The 15,237-nt window shown below is 43.4% G+C and overlaps 1 protein-coding gene across 1 annotated transcript; it reads right to left on the bottom strand.

Moving 5' to 3' along the window:
* Nucleotides 1-9,049: 9,049 nt before the first annotated feature.
* On the bottom strand, nucleotides 9,050-11,526 carry LOC118025466 (cationic amino acid transporter 3-like). The gene has a single exon (XM_035027862.1). It carries the CDS (start codon nucleotides 11,085-11,087, stop codon nucleotides 9,258-9,260), a length of 1,830 nt encoding a protein of 609 aa, XP_034883753.1. The 5' UTR covers nucleotides 11,088-11,526; the 3' UTR covers nucleotides 9,050-9,257.
* Between the last annotated feature and the right edge of the window lie 3,711 nt (nucleotides 11,527-15,237).

The following is a 15,237-nucleotide window of genomic DNA, read 5'->3' as shown; positions in this document are numbered from 1 at the left end:
CAACATTTCCTAATATGATGATCCATACCTGAAAGTATCCTGTGCAGATCTACAATCACAGTAATATCCTTTGTCAGTATTCATAATACCTCTGCCTCTACATCTCTCTTCATGGGCTCTTTCCCCCTATTTTATACCACACATGAAAGTTATTTAGCTAATTCTTTAGCTGTGCGTTAAGCACAGTGGAGAGAATATAAAAATATGCAGGGCACAGTCTCCCCACTCCAGAAGCTTACAATTGAGTGAGGGAGAAAGAGAAGACACAGGGTAACTACAAATGAAGACAATGTGCAGAGAGACAGCTATGGTAAGAGTGACACAAAGGAGTAGAGGAGATCAAAGGAAGTAAGTTCCCTCAGAGGCAGATAATCCAGGAAGGCATGGACAGAGGTAACATTTGAAGTGGACCTTGGGAGCACCTGGGTGGCTCAGCCGTTAAGCATCTGCCTTCGGCTCAGGTCATGATCCCAGGATCCTGGGATCGAGCCCCACATCAGGCTCCCTGCTCCGCGGGAAGCCTGCATCTCCCTCTCCCATTCCCCCTGCTTGTGTTCCCTCTCTCGCTGTCTCTGTCTGTCAAATAAATAATAAAACTTTAAAAAATAATAAATAAAGTGGACCTTGATGATTATGTAGGATTTTAGTAGTCAGAGATTGGGAGGACAGAATTCCAAGGAAAGACATAGCTACTGGGAAGGATTTCATGACTTTGGGTGTCATTTGATATTAAACTTCTGTTCATCATGAGAGAGTGAAATGCAAGGACCAGTGAAATTTAAGATAAAACTGCAGAAGCTGAAGGCTTTGAATACGAGGACCTGGGTCCCAGCTCAGGTTCCATTTATCCCCACTTCTCTTGCACATGATCTTATTGAAGGGGCAATGGTTCAAATGGGACAGGATACCCATTATGCCTCCATCTATATATCTCTCATCTCTTCTCTCCGCCCACTGAGTTCTTTAATAAGAATGAAAGGATTCCTTAATCTCATTACCCAGAGGAGCACAAAGCGCAGAAAAGCATATGCTACAAAATTAAGTTAGGTAATTTGCATACCTGGGGAAAGAGAGAAACCCCTCCTCCTTCCATCTTCATCGTCAATTTTCCGAGATCTTCTGACACTACATGTCAATAAACATCTGTATTTCGTCCTTCTCTGCATAAGAGACACTGTGAAATGTCACATATAAACTAAAGTTTGTTCTAAAAAATCCTCCTAAAATAGTCTCCCAAGCACTGGCATTGGAAGGTGGAGGAGGGGTTCCTGGGCTGTGTCTGCCTTCAAGTCACCTACAGGTCATCCTGCCTCCAGCTTCCAGGAGCTTTGCTTCAGGTTTTCTAAAGAAGTAACAGAGACATTCAACTCCTCTTACCATCCTTGCTTCTGTCAGTGGTCATTGCATTTTTATGAAATTAGTTCCACAAATGCCCAGTTTCTCACAATCTCCACTCTAGATACTTTAATTAGTATAATTTTTAATTCTCCTCTTTCTGGGGTTGGCTCAAATAGTGAGTCACATTTGGAAATAAAAGGTAAATAAAATGGCTTCTCTTAGTATACCTCCATGAGGGGGTTCTAGGAGAGGGTAAGTGGTTATGTGGGTGGTGTACATATAACTGCAGCCGTGTAGGGGCACCTGGGTGGCTCAGGCGTTAAGCGTCTGCCATCGGCTTGGGTCATGATCTTGGAGTCCCGGGATCGAGGCCCACATCGTGCTCCCTGTCCCTGCTCAGCAGGGAGTCTCCTTCTCCCTCTGACCCTCTTCCCTCTCGTGCTCTCTGTCTCTCATTTTCTCTTTCTCAAAGAAATAAATAAAATCTTTAAAAAAAATAACTGCAGCTGTGTATTAGGTTAGAGGGTAGAAAACAGGAGGGGATTTCCTTGCAGCTGCTGTTTCTCTTTCTCTGCAAACCTCTTCTGATCACAGCAGATGTATAGGGCTCCACAGCAGCCCAGCATCTTAGCCATGAACTTCCCAGAAGGAAACTCATTAAGGTTTCCTTGAGAGGTGCTGAAAAATAAATACCTGGGTTTGGTACAAACACACCAAGCATGGCCAGGGGTGGAAGGCATCTGGTTCCTTAGTGCTGACTGAACTCCTTCAGGATTTGTCTACACGCACATGCATACACACATGCATACACACACACACACACACACCATACCCAGTAAGTCTAAAAAATATGCCCATGTTTGTAGACATACCGAGAGAAAAATACCTCACACCTTGATGCATATTTCCACTCAAATTTAAACACAACTGTCCATATATTTGGTACACACACATGGCTTTCAATGAGGTGCTTTATATATATATATACACACACGCCCAGCCTCACCCTCTTGCTCACCCTGCAAGCACCTGACTGCAGGGTGGGCCCCAGTGAAGGTGAAGGAGAGCGGGTCTGAGTTTGAGTTGCATGTGTCACTAAATGTGTCTCTGACTACATGCCACAAACAATAGAAATTGGTTTTTCATTATTCACTATTGGGAATTATCCACTGTCTTTCAATTACCTCTATGCCATCAAGTTTCAATGATCATCAGTCCCTCACTGGCTGATACTCCGTGCAGAGTATAGCTCAAGGGTTACAGGCAGAAGACTGTTCAAATTTGGTACAAATCCTAGCTTCACTACTCATTTTGCACAAATGACTTAACCACCCTGAGCCTTAGTTTCAACTTTTGTAAAATGAGCATAATATCACTCACCTCATTCAACTTTGTATGAAATAGGTGATTATGTAAAGTGTTTGGGGTACTCAGCAAATGGTAACTGTTATAAGTTCATCATCATCATTGTGAGGCTGTGGACATAGAAAGTAATACATAAGAGAGATGTTCCTTTCCCTTAGGAGATTTTAAAATCTCCTATGGCACAAAATGAATACATGGAGAGAGGAAGAACCTGTAAACCTAAAACTCTATTTGAGCCCTAATGTCCTATATATTCTCCTAAATCCAAGGAGATTTAGGAGAACTGATAGCAGATTTCAGTGCTCTAATAAGGCTGTGTTTTTTCTTCTGTCATTCATCATCCCCATGCCTCACCACCTTACATACACCACACATCCACCCCAGGCATTCATTTAAGAAGTTGAACGGAGAATTCTTGAGATAACAAAGATTTTGAGAGTTCATTGTGTACCTTTCCCTGTTTCTGGACAGGAGCCCATCTGAGACATTCCACAGCCAAGTGAGCAACCATGCGCTCGGCCAGAGAGCCTGCACTCTCCCGTATCCCCCGTCACTCTCTAATCTTAGAAAATTCTTCCTTATGTTCAATCTCTTATCTGTTTTCCTTCACTTTTGGCCTCTATCTACCACCTATTTTTTTTAAGATTTTTATTTATTTATTTATTTGAGACAGAGAGAATGAGAGACAGAGAGCATGAGAGGGAGGAGGGTCAGAGGGAAAAGCAGACTCCCCGCCGAGCAGGGAGCCCGATGCGGGACTCGATCCCGGGACTCCAGGATCATGACCTGAGCCGAAGGCAGTCGCCCAACCAACTGAGCCACCCAGGCGCCCCTCTACCACCTATTTTTATAGGGGATGAGGTACACAAACCCTCGAAAGGCTAAGAAAATTCTCCAATGCCCACCTGGTAACGTTGTTCCATTGCCTATCAGTCCAGGTCTCTGGAATTATAGGTCTCATATAGTTTGTTATTAACCCATTAAAAATCATCAAAGAGGGCGCCTGGGTGGCTCAGCTGGTTAAGCGACTGCCTTCGGCTCAGGTCATGATCCTGGAGCCCTGGGATCAAGTCTCACATCGGGCTCCCTGCTCGGCAGGGAGCCTGCTTCTCCCTCTGACCCTCTCGCCTCTCATGCTGTTTCTCTCTCTCTCTCTCTCCTAAATAAATAAATAAAATCTTTTCAAAAAAAGAATCATCAAAGATCCCTTAAAAAGCATAATTTGGTCCCTATTAGGGTATAACCCCTTATGTAGACATCTTGTTTCTCCTGAAAGCATTTGAAAGATGAAAGTATCCTAATTTCCAGGACAGATAGTTAAGAACTCCTATTTCATCCCCCAACCTCCAGAGCCTCCTCAATTAGGGTCATCACTTTATCACTCATTTGATTAAGGGACAGTACTGCCCTGAGTCAGGGCATGACTAATATGACCTTCCCAGTCCCTTTCAGGCCATCAAATGAAGGAGGGGAAATAGAATTGGCAGCGGTTGCCACCCACCCAATACTTGCCACAGAGGAACCCTGAGGACCAGGCAGACTTGAGCGAGGGCACCGCAGGCTTTTTCCCACAGTGGGCAGAGTGCTAAACCCTGCCATAGTGACTGGTGAGGGAGGCCTGGGGACAGGAGGGCAGTCAGACCCCACACTTCTCCCTCTTCCCCAAATTCAACTTCCCCAGCCTAGGCCCCTCCTCTTGACTCCCAATTCCAAAGTTTTCACACCTTCCATCTGAGGCCAGATACCTGTCCTCCAACATTTAAGATGAGTGCTTCTCAAACCTAAAAGACCTTACAAGTCACTTGGGAGCTTGCTAAAAATGCAGATTCTGATTCAGCACATTGCATGGGGGCCTGAGAATCTGCATTTCTAAGAAGCTCCCAGGGGACACCCTGGCTTCTGGTCCATGGACCACACTTTGAAGAGCAGGATCTATATGACTGTGGCAGTTGCTACAACTGTCTCCCTGGAAGAGTGCATCTGTCCACACCTTTCTCTCTGTCTATCCTCCGGATGGCAATGAGAATCATATCTCATCAGTTCCTGATTCAGGAATCTCACTCCATGGCATGATACACAGTACAAAGCTGGCTCATAAATTCCCTTCATATGTGAAAAAACATATCCATCACAAGAGTTTCATTAATTCATGATTCTTAAAGGTCCATGTAACTAGAATTACTGTCCCATTTCTTTTCCAACGCACCTATCTCTTTTATTTCCTAAATTGCTCCATAGACAACCTTCTCCAGGAAGTGTTTCTTGACCAATACCTCTTTCTCAGTTTCAACTCATACCTTCCCTTCCAGAATAATGATGCCTCCATTCCTATCCAGTTATTAACCCTCCTATTTCAGTCCATTTTTCTCCCCACGTATGGTATCAATTCTCTCTCCCCAAAGAATCATAGATGCTCTCACAAGGTTTTTGCACCAGTCCCTCAAAGAAGCATCTAAAGGAGTAGTTAAGTATATGGGTAATCTTACCTCTGGCAGTCTTCCCTGCAACCACCTACATCCTTTAGGAAGATGAGAAACTCAGCAAATAAGAAAGTATCTTCTCTCCTTCCCTCCCAGGTCAGGCCCCATGCATAAATACAATAGAAAAACTCTGGTCCTCCTATACCAAAGCATAAAACTGACTGCGTCAAGAAGAATGCCTGTTGCACCCACGCTGGAGCTAGTCTCCTCTTCAGGGATTCCCTGGAATCAGGAAGAACTGGTTGGGTCTTATATCAATTTCACTCTTTGTAACCCCTCCCTACATCCCATGGGAAGAGATGGAGCAGGACTAGGGGAGGTCATGTCAGGCCTTCTCCTGCCCCAGGTCTGTATTTTCCCTGTTGCTCTTTGAAGGAACAACACTGTTCTTACTGTTGGATCTAGAGGAAATGTAGAACCTACTCCTTGCCCTGAGCAAGACTGTACTGTGATGGAACAGATAGGATAGTCACAGGAACTCAGGCATAGCCACACAAAAGCAAAATTAGAAGTGCCTGGGTACAGTTCTTGATGCCAGGTACAGACAATTCTGGATGGAAAGAAATGCTGTTTTTCAAGGAAGTCTCTCAGAAGATAATTTTAAAGAAGTAGCACAGTGCTAGCCTGAAAGGAAGGAGAATTTTCTGTACCAGTGAAATGTGTAAGGCTCAATTCAATTTAACATGAGTTTATCAAATGCTCATTATGTTCCTTGTCCCCAGCTGGATGCTCTGGGGGAGTGAACAGGATACACTATGTACCTATGGTGTCTAATAAAGAACAAAAAAAAAGAAAAGAAAGACACACACATAATTGTGGTATGCTATTTTTTTTAAATTTCAGATTTATTAGTGTGCAGTCGACATATAAAATTGTAAGATATTTAAAGTGTACATAATGTTAATTTGATATACATATAATTGTGAAATGATTATAATTTGCCCACTGTGAAAGGATTAACGATGGTATTTTAATATAAATGTTTCATTAAATGAAGGTGAGTGTACAAAGGCACCTTTGTTTCCTTCACTTCATCTTTACATGTGAAGAGGCTTCAGGTGGAGCTTTGGTTTTCCATGTGTGGTCTGTGGACCAGCGGCATCAGCATCACCTGGGAACTTGTTAGAAGTACAAGTTCTGGGGCCCACCCAGACCTCCTGAATTCCAAACGCTGGGGACAGGGGCCCAGCAATCTGTTTTCACAAGCCCTCCAGGTGTCATGGCATCCTCTGAAGTTTGAACACCACTGAGCAGAGTACTATTCCTCGCCACTCTCCATGGGGCCCTCTCTCACTGGGACCTTGATTAATGAAGTGAAGACATAACACCAAGCATGCCTGGTTAGCTTCTTCCAATGTTTTTTTGTTTTTTTGTTTTTTTGGGTTTTTTTGGTCCAGAACAAACCTGCCCACTGGCCACATGTAATTCATCCTGATAGAGGAGAAAGACTAATAAAAGCAGACTCTCCTGTGATGGCAGGCGAGGGATGCTCAGGACTTCTTGTGATGAGGAGTAAGTCTGTCTAATTTAGTGATGCAGGATTAACAAGCCAATTAGGCTGCAGTTATACAGTTGATGGTTTAATCATCTCTCTCTATGTCGTAATTATCAATAGGTTCCAAACAAGGAGGGGGAAATGGGGTGTTATTCATTGGACCTCTACAGCTCCAATAATAGGTTGTAGAGAAAGGTGGGAAGGATGCGGGTACAGATCATGTGCAGAAGAGAGACCTAGTTAAGAGAATAGCAGGACAGAAGAACCAGAGGAAATCCTAGAATTTTTTAAGGAAATGGAACATAAGAGATGATCAGTTGTGACCTCCCATGTTACAGATAAGTAAGCAGAGCATGGAAGGAACTGAGAGGCATGCTCAAGGTCACATTGCTACTTAGTGGTGGAAACAGGACCAGAACCCAGGACACATGGCTCTCAACTGTGCACTTTCTGCAGAGGTGGACCAAAGCAGACAACAGTAGAGAAATTTTAAAGTCCAAGAATGCAGATGTTGCTAAGAGAAGTACCAACCCAGGGATTTTCAGCATGGGCAGTGGGTTCAAAGCCAAAGTGCTCTGTGCTCAGAGGAAAGCTCGGCTCCAATCCACCTGTGCATGCTCTGTTGCCCCCTCACAGAGCCAAGGCTCAAGCTACACAGCCTGCTCAGTGTGCTCTGAACGCTGCTTCCTTTTCCTCTGCTTTTCCTCCTGGTACTCTCACTGCCTACACTCTCCCTGCTGCCCAGATGTGGCAAATCCCATCCCTGAAGTGAGCCAACTCAAAACCATTCCTCTACAAAGTGTTCTCTGATTTCACCAATCAACTTTCACCTCTGTACCAGCCACAAATGATCATCTTCCACTCTGGATTCCCAAGACATTTTATTTTTATATTACTTATGACAACACTTTCTACTTTGTGTTACAGCTATGCTTTACCCCTTGTATTAGAATATAAGCTGCTTAATGGCAAGGGCCATATTTCATCTTTTTTTTTTTTTTGGTCTTTTTCTAGTTTCTATTTTTTTTTTAATGTAAGTATAATGAACATGCAGTGTTAATGTATTATTCACAGGTGTACAATACAATGATTCTACAATTCCACATATTTCTCAGTGCTCATCAATATTAGCATACTCTTAATTCCCTTTATTTAAATCACCCATTCTCCTACCCATCTCCCCTTTGTCAACCACAAGTTTGTTCCCTTTATTTAAGGGTCTAAGGTGTTGTGTTTTTGTTTTTGCTTTTGTTTTGGTATTGTTATTTGTCTCTCTTTTTTCTTTTATCATTTTAATTTTTTTATTTCTTTAATTCTACATAAGAGTGAAACATACGGCGTTTCTTTTTCTCAGACTGACATATTTCAATTAGCATTATACCCACCCGGTCCATCCAATGTTGTTACAAATGGCAAGATTCCATTCTTCTTTATGGCTGGGTAATAGTCCATTGGATATGCAGATAGACCACATCTTCTTTATCCATTCATCTACTGATGCACATTTGGGTGGCTTCCATATCCTGGCTATTGTAAATAATGCTGCAATAAACATAGGGGTGCATGTATCTTTTCCAGTTCACAAAACAAAAACACCTTTACACAGAAAAGGTAACCATCAATAACAAAAAAAGGCAATTTACTGAATGGGAGAAGATATTTGCAAATGATATATTAATAAAGGGTTAATACTCAAAATACATAAAGAACTTATACAACTCAATACAAAAAAACCCCAAAAAATCCAATTAAAAAATGGACAGAGGACCTGAATAGATATTTTTCCAAAGAAGACATACAGATGGCCACAGACACATGAAAAGATGTTTAGTATCACTAATTATCAGGGAAATACAAATGATGTACTATATGTTGGCTAACTGAACATAAAAAAATTAAACATATTAAACTCTAAAAAAAGTGCAGTCAGATGTCACTTTATACCTGTCAGGATGGCTAAAATCAAAAAGACAAGAATAACAAGTGTTGACAAAGATATAGAGAAGAAGGAATCCTCACGCCCTGTTGGTAGGAATGTCAATTGGTGCAGGCATTACAGAAAACAGTGTGGAGATTCCTCAAAAAAAATTAAAACAGCACTACCGTATGATCCAATAATTCTGCTACTGGATTTTTTTTTAAGTGATCTCTACAGCTAATGTGGAGCTCAAACTCACCAACCTGAGATCAAGAATCATGCTCTACTGACTGAGCCAGCTAGACACCTCCTTGACTAGTGGATATTTAACCAAAGAAAAGGAAAACACTTTTTCAAGTTTCTTTTAATACTAATTTTGTAAAAGCCAGTGAGCAGCTATAGACATAATTAAAAAGTAGAAAGTAAAGAAGAAAAGGGGGGGAAGAGCAAAGACACATCCTTCACTCTACCATAAATACAGAGCTCTATTAGTGTTCCCCATCAATAGCTCATAGGAGCCCTAGATTTCCATGTGCTCAAGAGTACTCCCCATTATTGTGCAGGGGACCAGACTGCATTCAGGTGTGATGATGTCAAACCGAATAAGTACTGGCATTGCTGAGTTCACTGCTGAGTCTACAGTTTGGGCCTTTAAGTGGGGTTAAGCCACCAGGCTGTGCCAGATCCCATACCCCAAGTAGAGAGCAAACCCAATCAGCATCCAGATACCAAATCTCAGCCAGGTTCCAGCTGTCATCTGCATCATAAGGCAAACATTCACAAAGATGCTCAGGAGTGGGAGGAGAGGCACAGCAGGGACCTTAAAGGGAAAGGGAGTGGAGCTCTGTGGCTGCCTCCAGATGACCCCAGTGATCCCAGTGATGAGCACCAGGAGCAGCACAACCACTGTGATCGGCGCTGGGTCTCCAGAGAGCAGACCTGGCCACTGGGCCAGCACCAGGCAGAGAAGAGTCAGCAGCAGAACAAGCAGTGAGGAGCAAACAACGACAACCCGGCCAGAGAGCGGAGTGGGGGTGGGGCTGCCTGGAAAGAATAGTCCCTGTAGAGTCAGTTTCTCTGCTGCAGATCCATCCTCCTCCTGCATCTGTGCTTCATTTCCCAAATTCTCCTCCTGCACCTGTGCCTCATTTCCCCCATTCTCCTCCTGCACCTGTGCTTCATTTTCTTCATTCGTCCACTCAGGTTGATACCTGATGATGAGAACACAAAAAGCTACCAGGGAATAAGATATCAGGGTCCCAAATGACCTGAGGTCCAGAAGACGAGTGAGTCCAAAGAGGAATGCCATGATTGCTCCAGTAGTGACAAAGATCACAGTGGTCAGGAAGCGGCCATATGTGCTGAAAAGGAACCTGGCAAGAACAGGGAACAGGAGACCATCCATTGCCATCATATATGTCACCTGACGTATGCAGACTGTAAAGTTCATATAACTGCCAGTAACAATACTAAAGAAAATCGAAAAAGCTACAACATAATAGGCAGTTGCCCAGCCAATATGGAGAAATGCCTCAGGCAAGGTGCTCCCAGGTCGAAGCTGGTAGTAAGGTACCATGAGTGTAAGTGCCGCAGAGACTCCAAAATACACCAAAAAGCAGATGAGCAGTGAAATCACAATGCCCTTGGGGATGGAACGCTGGGGAGTCTGGGCTTCCTCAACTTTGGTAACAATACTGTCGAAGCCTATAAAAGCATAGAAACAGGTAGCTGCTCCACGGAGAATCCCCTCAAAGCCAAAAGGCATGAATCCACCAGAGCCCAGAGGGCCCAAGCTAAAGGTGTCATTGAGTCCAGCCTTTACATAGTCCTCTTCTGTGAGGTTCCAGTTGTGCAGGTCCCCCTTCATGAAGCCAGAGATGATGACAAAACTGAGAACCAAAAGTTTTACCAATGTAAACAGTTTGAAAATTATGCAGTCATGAGACAGCAGATATTGAATTTCTACGGTAAACAACAGTAGGATCACAGCAAAGTAGGCTAGATTGTCTGCAATGACTTGGGGAACATGTTGTGAAATGCTCTCATGCAGGGTCTCAGAGATCCGGTTCCCATACAAGATGTCAAAAGCTAAGGTCCAGGTCTGGACCACAATAACTGCATCAGCAACAAGGGAGAGGATAAGGTTCCAGGCAGTGATGAAAGCCCAGAGTTCACCCATAGTGACATAGGTGTAGAGATACGCAGAGCCAGAATGGGGAAGCCAGGCACCAAACTCTGCATAGCACAGCCCAGCCAACAACGATGTCAGGCCCGCCACCAAAATGCTGATCACAATGGATGGTCCTGCTTGATTACCGGCCACCTCATTAGCCAAGAAATACACACCAACACCCACTGTGTGGCCCACACCAAGGGCCACTAAGTCCAGAGTGCTCGGTTTTATGCCAGATTTAAACTCATACACTTTTTTCTCCAGCGGACGTCTGCGTACCAGCTTTCGACCAAATCTGCGAAGTGCCTGACGTAGCATTCTAGCTGGAACTGAGAAGATTCTAAGGATCAGAGAGCTGTAGCAAGCCCAGGGAGCCAAGAGTGTTGGATCTGGTTCAGTGAGGCTGAGTTAAGCCAGGTTGGGTTGGGGCTGCCGAGGTCCATTGCTCAGGCTTCAGAGCTGCTGCTTCATTTTTCATCTGGTAACTGCTATCCTTCCAGAATGCCTAGAGAAAAAATAAATATTTACTGAACAATGTGTTCAACCAACCAACCAAAACTCAAAAGTCACATGTAACTTGTTGCAGCCAAAGTGTCATAGAAACTGACACCAAAAGACACCATAGAAAAATCAATCCTGCTTTCCCTCCAGAAAAGGTACCAAATACCTCCTAACATTCTGCTTTTTTTTTAAATTTTATTTTTCAGTAGGCTCAATGCCCAGCATGGTGCCCAACACGGGGCCCAAACTCATAATCCTGATATCAAGACCTGAACTGATATCAGGTGTCAGACTCTCAACCACTGAGCCACCCAGGCACCCCAACATTTTCCTTTTTTACACACCACATAACATAATCCCATTTGAGTTCATAAGTCATGTAGCTTCGTGTGCTAATTAGGCAGTAAGACACAACAGAGCATGAATGTATTGTGCAAGAATTCATACACAGGATGTGTATGCGCTGCTTGAGCATGAGTTATGACACATTAATTCATGGACTAGATACCTCTTTGCAATTAAAGACCCATTCTTTATATATCATCAGAGTTTAAATACAAATATTGGTCTCTCTGTCTTAAAACTCTTAGACCCCAAATCTGCTACCCAAGGTTAGATGCCAATTTGGCCCCCTTTCTCCTCATTCTGCATCATCCATTCAGCTGTACTGACGACCAAGAATGTAGAGTCCATCCCTTCCCTTTACCCACCTAGGCCCACAGGGGCGCTGTGAATAGAGAGGAGGAGGGAGAAAGGGGCAGGGTCTTCATAACTACCTGCAAGAAGGAGAGGACCAGGCTGCCTGGAAGGAAACACTGGAGAAATAGGGGCAACAGCCAACCCAGGGTCCATGACTGAGAAGGGAAAGGAGCTAGAAAGGCTATTTTGTGAATAGCCCCCCCAAAAATTCACTACCTTTTTTATGTCCACAGTTATGACAGTGTGATAGGTAGGGAGAAAAGAAATGAGTCACTTAGCTCAGTTGCTCTCAACCAAAACAATTCCTTCTGTCTCCTCCCTCTCTGGGTTCCAGGAGAAAAGGTGAGCTCACTTCTGCAGACAGTCTCCTCATTGGCCACGCTGTGCTCTCTACACACCCTGAGCCATCTGGGAGGTCAGCTGCCAGGGGGCTGGTCTGTCCTGCTCTGTGAGTTTGTATTCAAACACTCACTTGTAATTCCCAATGAATTTTTCACAAGGAGTTATTTTTAACTCATTCAAACTGTTGTCTGAATGTTTTCTTAATGAAGGAATCCTGTGTGTGGCTCCCTCTTACCCCTCCTCCCCTACTTCTCTTCAAATGGCCCCTTCCACAAGGGAAGCAAGGCTCTGGATGAACAATTTACAGCAATGCCTAGGAAATGAGAAGTGGAGAACAGAGAAAACAAAGTCATGCAGCCCCACTCTCCTCCTTACTCGTGCTTCAGTTTTAAGATAATTTTAAGAAATGTTCTCAGAAGTTTTTAAAGGCAGAAAGATCAAGACAAAATTCAGAAGTCTTCTCTATAGACGATCAAAAGGAACCCCTGGGTTATGGGTCAGACCTTTTGTCTACAAATCCATCTAGACTCCTTATTTGCCACTCACCAGTTCCAATGTTATGATTTACCAACAAGCACAGGAGATAGATAATGAGTGTCAATTCTTTTTTTTTAAGATTTTATTTATTTATTTGACAGAGAGAGAGACACCGAGAGAGGGAACACAAGCAGGGGGAGTGGGAGAGGCAGAAGCAGACTCCCCACTGAGCAGGGAGCCCAATTTGGGGCTTGATCCCAGGACCCTGGGACCATGACCTGAGCTGAAGGCAGAAGCTTAATGACTGAGCCACCCAGGCACCCCTGAGTGTCAATTCTTAACTCATGAAATCTTTTTATACTATCTGAGGTGTTCCCAACCCACAACCAGTCTTCAAACCTTTCCATGGTTCCACACTTCCCTTCCTTCATAGTCCTTCCTTTGTTTATAATCTGACCTGTGCTTATTCCTCCAGCCTCATCCCCTGCCCAGTTCCTGCTCCAGCCACAAAATTCAACACTCACCCTGTTCCCTTGCCTCTAATGCCCTCTTGGCCCCTTCACTTAGCTAACCCCCACTTCTCTTTCAGTTTCCAGCTCAGCATTTGCTTCCTCAGGAAGCCTCCCCTGACCCTTACATTGCCCTTCCTATGTGCTCTCCTAGGACCAGCTTCCCCCATGTGCCATTGATCCTCATGTATCCAAATTCCAGGTCAGCTGCTGGTCTCCTCCATCAGACTGTGAGGTAGGTACTCAATAAGTATTTGTTGAACAAATGACCATGCTGAGAAGAGAAACCTAAAAGAGGCCATAATCCAGAATCCCTATCTACTGGTCATGAAGATAGATACATACTTTGTAGCCAAGAAAGCTTTATAATGAAGGCTCAGGTAAAGATATACATGGTATTACCTTCCTTGTAGAAGGCGAGCAAAATGCATAGTGTGAAGGGAAAACCAACTGTGATAAAACCTTGACTGCCCATCATTCATGGCAGGTTATGAGTCACACAGGGTGATAAAGAATCATTTGCCTTTAGGGACACCTGTTAAAAATATCAGGCTGCCTGGGGTTATGGGCAACCAACCACCCACACCCAGTTAGAGAAGCCCTACTTTTTTGAAGGCATCATGCCCAGGCCCTATAATCCAGGTAGGATGTCCTAAGGCAGAGGTTCTCACTTTAGGGATAGAGGAAGACATAATGAAGACACCTGGGGACATTTTCAAACTTCAGATCCTCTCCCTCTGGAGATTCTTGTCCACTAGCCCTGTACTTCCAATGATTGCTCTAAAAAACCCACCTGAGAAGAAATTGTCAAGTTCAAGGGGAAGAGATTCTAAAAGCTTCCTTCACAGGAATGCAGTGCAGTTCAGAAGTTAGGAGTAAGGCTCTGTAGGTAGACTGTTCAGGTTCAAATCACACCTCAATCTCACACCCGGTGACTCTGGACAAATTAGTTTACTGCTCTGAGCTTTAGTTTCCACAACAGTCATATGGGAGTAAAAGTAAATAACTCACAGCACAGCTGTGAGAAGTAAGTGAAATGTTGTCTGTAAGTACGTAGCTCAGTGCCTAGCAAACAATAGGGACTTAATATCATCTACCTAGTACTTCATATAGAAATCTGGTCCAAAGTAACCAAACATTGAAAATCAATCAGTCTTTATAAATGTGCAGGCTCAAAATCATCCACTAAAGCTCGAGCTTGTTAGCCAACCCTCATGAGACAATGAAAACAGTTTTATTCCATATGATTCACATTAAAATGCTAGGACTCTAATTAGACTTCCTCATCCATGCTGGAGCTAACACATGGGGGGTCCTAGGCTTACTGTGTTAGACCAGGTATCAAGAAATGCAAGGCTCAATATAATAATAATAATAATAATAATAATAATAATAATAATAATAGTATCTTTGTCTACAGATGCCCCATCTGGAACAGGCGGTGCTGGGTACTATAGAGATAAGAACAATGAACACTTGGTCAGAAATGCTGGATGTGAGCCCTGGCCATTCTTCGTGATGACATGAACTCAGGTAATTTCCTTAATATCTCTAAGCCTCAGTGTCTTCATCCACTGGGAACCTTACTTGACCTTCCTCACTGGGTCAACATGAGAATTCCATAAGAAGAGACAAACTATCACACACTGCTGGTGGGAGCGTCACTGGGGACCACCCCGAAGCACAATCTTCGTATAATTCAGAATACCCACACACAACTGGGCACTGTAGTTGTTGAATGGATGAATGGATCTAAAACAAATATAGAACATGGACTGAAAGAGCATTTGTTAAATACACTAAAGCAAATGCTTCCAATGCAGAGGGGAAATGAAAATAGAGATAAGGATGAAACAGGATAATAAATGCATTGAAAAGGGCCTAACTAGACATAATGAAAAATTTTTTTAAAAAAATAAAAAAAGGAAAGAAAGAAAAGG

Source organism: Mirounga leonina, unplaced genomic scaffold, assembly GCF_011800145.1.
Source record: "Mirounga leonina isolate KUSES-001 unplaced genomic scaffold, KU_Mleo_1.0 Mir_201, whole genome shotgun sequence".
NCBI classification, from domain to species: domain Eukaryota; kingdom Metazoa; phylum Chordata; class Mammalia; order Carnivora; family Phocidae; genus Mirounga; species Mirounga leonina.
This window is presented reverse-complemented; position numbering and strand designations above follow the sequence as displayed.

Excerpts from the sequence above, each read along its gene's own strand:
- LOC118025466 (XM_035027862.1), bottom strand. The coding sequence starts at position 11,087 with ATGCTACGTCAGGCACTTCGCAGATTTGGTCGAAAGCTGGTACGCAGA.